The sequence below is a fragment of the Pectinophora gossypiella genome, chromosome 4 (assembly GCF_024362695.1).
Source record: "Pectinophora gossypiella chromosome 4, ilPecGoss1.1, whole genome shotgun sequence".
Classification (NCBI taxonomy): Eukaryota; Metazoa; Arthropoda; class Insecta; order Lepidoptera; family Gelechiidae; genus Pectinophora; species Pectinophora gossypiella.
The window spans coordinates 12,744,166-12,749,859 of record NC_065407.1 but is presented as its reverse complement, the minus strand read 5'-3'; the positions used below and the strand labels follow the sequence as shown (position 1 = coordinate 12,749,859).

The window sequence follows — 5,694 nt, the reverse complement described above, 5'->3', positions numbered from 1 at the left end:
CGCCTCATTAAGTAAATATTGTAGTAAAAAAGTTTTTAATACGTATTTAAAAACGCTGTTCTTCATTTAAAAATATTCCTTTTCAAACTCTTATGACGGTTCGGTCGCACTATAAGACCCGAGAGGATAAAAGCTTTGCGGCTCGCAAGTAACGGACTTTTTTGGTGCATCGATCAGGGTTCGCTTCCTAGTTGATTGTGAAGCCAAGAGGGATTCCCACGCATTCACTATACCTATCTTAATTTTATGGTACATACATATTTTCAGTTATTATTAGTCGATGGACTGATCAGGTAATTGTAGGAATGTTCGTTTCCGAAAGTAATCAGTAATTTTAGATGTGGTGTAAAAGGCGATATAGTGACTAAGATTGAGAAGGAATGTTAAGTTGGTTTGGACCCGTAGAGCGGATGAAGGATAATAGGTATGATTTACAAAGCGAAGGTTGGTAGTAGGGCTGGCAGAGCAAGACCTAGAAGGACGTACATTAACCGAATTGGAGATGTCCTTAAAAAAGATTCAGTACGGTCTACTCTGAACCGGTATGCGTGTATGAAACAATTATGATGAATGTGGAGGAAGCAAGAGAAGTGTGTCAGGATCGAAGCAAATGGAATTCCATATAGTCTCTGCTTACACCGGGGATATGTAGGCATGTATGGGTTTGCCTAAACATCAAAAATGTTGTTGTTGTTAATGTTAATTAAATGATATTTTTGGACAAAACTATTGAAAACAATAAAAACTATTCATATTCAGGCAAGTGAAAGTAACTTAAGAAAATTCGGATAAATAACTAATTCAAATCTTTTTTATGATTACGATATAAGTGCTGTATATTACGAAGTAGGTACAACATCTCAACTTCTACTATAATAGATAAGGAATTACCTATTACAGATAGGAAAAGATAAGTGCACAGCAGTACCTGCAGTCATAGTATTTATCTCTTCAATTTTCCTTTAATAAACCGACAAAGTATAGTACTAATGTAGGAGAGATAACAGGAATCTGCGGTAAACGTACTTAGCATAACCCTTAGGACAACGTCGTGGGCAATGTGTTGCGGGGACCCTTGTTGCTGCACTTCGTATAGTGGGTTCTGGTTCTTTCTGGTTTTTCAATCTGTGAGTCTGTTTATGGATGTATTTATTCCATAAATAGACTCACACTTGTAGTCCCAAATGATTAACTATGGCACACTCGGGACACTCCATACAAAATTTTCATAATCATCATGTGCCGCCTAACGCATGAGTGCGAGCGAGATAGAGTCCGCGGCCTCTCCCTCTTACTCCTTAGTTTAGGGCCATTTAAGACCAGTTAATACCCAGAGAGGATCAGGTCGGCACCCGATATGAATTGATGCGAGAATTTGTCCGCGTGAACTTCGGTTATTGCGTGCGTGCGGCATGATTTCCCCTCACTGTTTCATCCCCTTAGGGGATAAAAACTATCCTTTATCCTTCTTTACGACTCAAAATATTTCCAAACCAAATTTCATTAGTTAAACAGGTTCAGAAGTTTAATGTGATAACGTAACAGACATACAGGCAGCGATACTTTTATAGTTATAATTCTTATTATTGTGATAAGATGGTTTTGTTACTTTCCAAAGAAATTGTTAGTGATAATCTTTGCCACTTTTTATTTGAATAAAAAAGGGTTTTACCAAAAGGTCTCTTAGATACAATATGCCGCGTCATATCAAGTCGATTCTCAAACGAAGATGGATTCGCGCTCATGTGCATCAAAATATCTAATCACTGGAAACAGCCCTTAACGAATGAACCGGAAAATATTTAAATGGAAGCCAAAATAGCGTGCAAGCCGCTTACCCCGTAAAATATCGCCATATTTTGATGTAAAAAATTGAGAGAAATTAAAATTCTTACTACCCCGGAAACGTGGGAGCGTGCGGAACGAAGCAAGAAATGATATTTTACCAACATTCGAATTGTTTGAATTCTCTAAACGCGTGTACTTACTTCCTTAGTCCCAGATGGTAATACTGCTCTGGAAAAAAATACTGCAACTCAAATTTGACTCTATATTTTTTTCTATAAATCATAAATTAAACTCTCCTTACATTATCCTACACCCATAAACCCACAGTGGAGCAGCAAGATGGCGCACGAAGCATACTTTACTCCAGCGCATGTCAGAACTTTCTTAATTTTAATTATTTGTAAAAAAAATATCTACTTGGTCGCCTATTGTGCTTTTCCGTATATGTTGTCCTTATCTCTGTAATTTGTGTCCATTGTGCTCAATAAAGTATTTTATCTACTTTGTAATCGAAAATGCCAATAATGTAAATAAGGTAGACCGCAAAAAAGTTCTCTAATAAGCTGAAATCGATCTCCGATATCAGCTTTCCTACTTTTCAAACGTCATCAAGGGCTATTCATTCACCAAGCAGCCCGAAATGCCCGGACCGTTTTAAAAACAGAAACTACAAGTTGTCCCGAAATGTAATCACAACGCTTCTGCTCTCTTTTAGGATTTTTTTTCCTCCCGGCTAACGGCAACGCATTATAATCACAATAGTCGTATCGCCTTACCGTTAACGGCCCAAGTTTGGGGTCCACATGCACGAACATTGATTAGGTTATTTAATATGGATTAGGAGTACCCTAATATTCAAGTAATGTGTGCTGTAAATTAGTAACTTTTTAGTAACATTATGCGTACTTAGTTTATAAAATAAATTGTTTTCCAATGTTTTTTAAACAGTAATGATCTACTGTCCAGGCACCGATTTCAAGATCAATTAATTTTAAAATACTTTATTACGTAAGTACATGTGTCATAGTTTTTATTGAAAAATATTTATTTTCAGTCATGCAACAATTTGAAGTCGGTTATTTAACTATTAGGCTTTTAAGATCGTGCAACTGGCCCTTTCGGCTTTCGTTTAGCGGTAAAGGGTAAAAGTATTAAAGTGGGTCATTTACTGACAAATTCGGGTTCATTAGAATAATTCTGTGTCTTAAACGGGGTGAGATGAAAGAATGTGCTTTTAATGGGCTGATTAGCGCCATTGATGTTCAGGTGTGGGGTAAAGGGATGCTTTGTAAATGAATGGAACTAGCTATTTACGCCTATACCTACTTAATTATTTTTAAAGATTTGTGAGCTAAGAAAACAGATACGTATATATTATTATGACAGCTTTTTCTTTGGAATTTATGTCGAGATAACTAGGTATGCAAGCAAAGTGTAAAAGTGTTTTTTTGTCGAATTTATTGTCAACTTGTGACTTTTAAACAGCAGTTAGTTACAAGTTCGATGGATACACATTCTCTTCTTCTCTGAAACTTAATGAAAAGCAACTTTTTAAAAATGTAAACTATTATTTATTTTATTTAAAATTACTAACATCTAACATCACAAGATTATTATACAAGGCACTATAATTAATTTGTAGCGAGAGTGGTGCCCTGGCTTTCATTTACACTTAGTCGTAAAAAAGTATCATTCCCTAACGTTCAAGCGAGCTAAAAACAACTTGACTATTAAATTCTAATGACAGTTTCTTTTCTTTGTGTACTTAAAGAAACTTCTAGTTGTAAAAATAAATTAGCAATAAACTGTGTCGTAAAATTGTTATCTAGTGACTATGAAATTAGTTGTTCATTAGTTATGAACATGTAAGTAGTTGAAAGTGCGGGTTTGATTACAGTGCGCGGACCGTTACCGCGCACCTTGCGTCTGCGCTTGCGCCCGCCTTCACTGTCTTTGGCACTGACGACAGCTGTATGTTCTATTACAACTTCACAATAAATATCTCATATTAACTACTATAAATTAACTTCATAATATGCTATATAAAACATCAGTTTTTATGAGCCTTAGCTAAAGGACGCGCTTGTCTGGTCTTCTCTTGCCACCATTTAAGCGTCTCCTCGAATTGTTCTCTATCTTCAGGAGTAACCTGAATGTCTGGAAGCTCTTTCTTCAGTTCTACTTCATCATATTGGGTCCCACTATATGCATTTTCTTCCTTAAACTTATAGTCACCGTGGGATAAAATCAAGTCAGGGTTTATCGCTTCGAAAGGCAACTCGGTGTCTTCTCCATAGCCATGGATTTGCTGATGAATAGATTCTGCATATTTTACTTCGAAATTACTTTCATTCACTGGCATGTCAGATTCGCTACAGTAATTCTGTTCAGGGATCACAGTAAATTGTTCTGCAGAGTTCGGAAAAGGAAAGTTTCCGTCAAGAAGATGGGGACCGACTTCTTCTTGACCTAGAAGGTCTGACGACGGAGTTAATGGTTGAGCACCATCTTCTTCTTCATACAAATGAGGTGTGGAGACTAACTGGAAGGTTTCTGGGATTGAGAGGTCCACGTAATGCTGCTGTGGTAACTGATGAATGGAGCCATCTAGCTCATCTTCGTCCATATCTTCGTCTTCGAGTGCCGGTGAATTTATCGAATAGTAACTTCTTTCTTGACTGTTTTCTCTGGGTGAAGATGAAGCTGGCGAAGGAAATGATTCCATCGAGGGTCGAGAGGAATTCTCTTTGTCTGCGTGACCAATATTTAATAAAGTTTCCAAGTTGCGAATATATTCCACGGCCATACGCAATGTTTCCACTTTACTCAACTTTTTGTTCGGTCCTCTGTTAGAATTGGCATTTTCAAAAGCAGCAGCGACTTCGTCAGGTATGTGGCGGCGCAGGGCTGCGAACCCGTCGTTAACTTGTCGCACTCGGTTACGTTCCCGCGCATTTCGCCGCGCCACGGCCAGAGGTGTTGGCGTTTTTGTGTTATCTTCCACTATGTTTTCGCGCAATCTAGGCCTTTTCGAAAGGGAATTGGAAGTCACGGAGTCCGCCGCACGCACTAGGGAAGTCACTGATACCGTAGTTGGAGTTGGGATCTTCTGTTTCTTGCTCACTATGATAATTTCACGTCTCACGTTTTGATTGGCTTCATTGTTTGTTATGTTCACGGAATTATTCACGGATTCTTGGAGTACCTGCGCCTTGGCAAGCGGCGAGTTGCGGAAGACGACGACGCCGATGGAGCTCATTTCGGCGCGATGATTTGCTGTTTTTACATGTTATGATTGTTTGTGTAGTATTAGATGCGGGTTGTTGGTTGATGAGGTCACGTAGGGAATAACTGTTGGGATAACTGTTTGAAGGTTAGGTGGCGTCAGGGCGCCGGCCGCGGTAGGAATGGCGCGTGCCGCGCGGGCGCACCTGGGGTGGCTAGCGGGGGGATCAACAGGGGTACTTACGTTTACTAGTTGCACACATGCTCTTTGAAAGGGCGGATCGGGGCAGCATTTGTGTTCAACGCACACTAGGACATGGGTAACAGTTGTCGCGTAATAATTACCATATTTTACGTTTATTATATTTTATTAAGATATTTATAGCCTACAGTTTGCTATTCATTATTTGGTCCCTGAAATTGATTTATTATTCGCCGTAAGCATCTACATTTATTAATTATACACCAAAAAGACAATTATATCTTACGTAGTATTCGAGATAGTGAACAAGATTCACTTTTATAAGACTGAATTAAATACCTAATGACAGCGTTTTATAGCGCTATAGCTCATTATTAAACATAATATTTTTTACATCAATACCGAATTATTAACCGAGCATCGACGCTGCCCGGATCTTACGAACATCGCGGACAATAATTCCTAAGGGGTGTCGCACC

The 5,694-nt window shown here is 38.5% G+C and overlaps 1 protein-coding gene across 1 annotated transcript; it reads right to left on the bottom strand.

Moving 5' to 3' along the window:
* Nucleotides 1–3,733: 3,733 nt before the first annotated feature.
* LOC126366069 (myoblast determination protein 1 homolog) lies at nt 3,734–5,158 on the bottom strand. The gene has a single exon (XM_050008981.1). The coding sequence runs from the start codon at nt 5,045–5,047 to the stop codon at nt 3,839–3,841; it is 1,209 nt and encodes a 402-aa protein (XP_049864938.1). The 5' UTR covers nt 5,048–5,158; the 3' UTR covers nt 3,734–3,838.
* Between the last annotated feature and the right edge of the window lie 536 nt (nt 5,159–5,694).

Bases quoted from the DNA above. Each gene is read 5' to 3' on its own strand.
- LOC126366069 (XM_050008981.1), bottom strand. From the start codon at position 5,047: ATGAGCTCCATCGGCGTCGTCGTCTTCCGCAACTCGCCGCTTGCCAAG.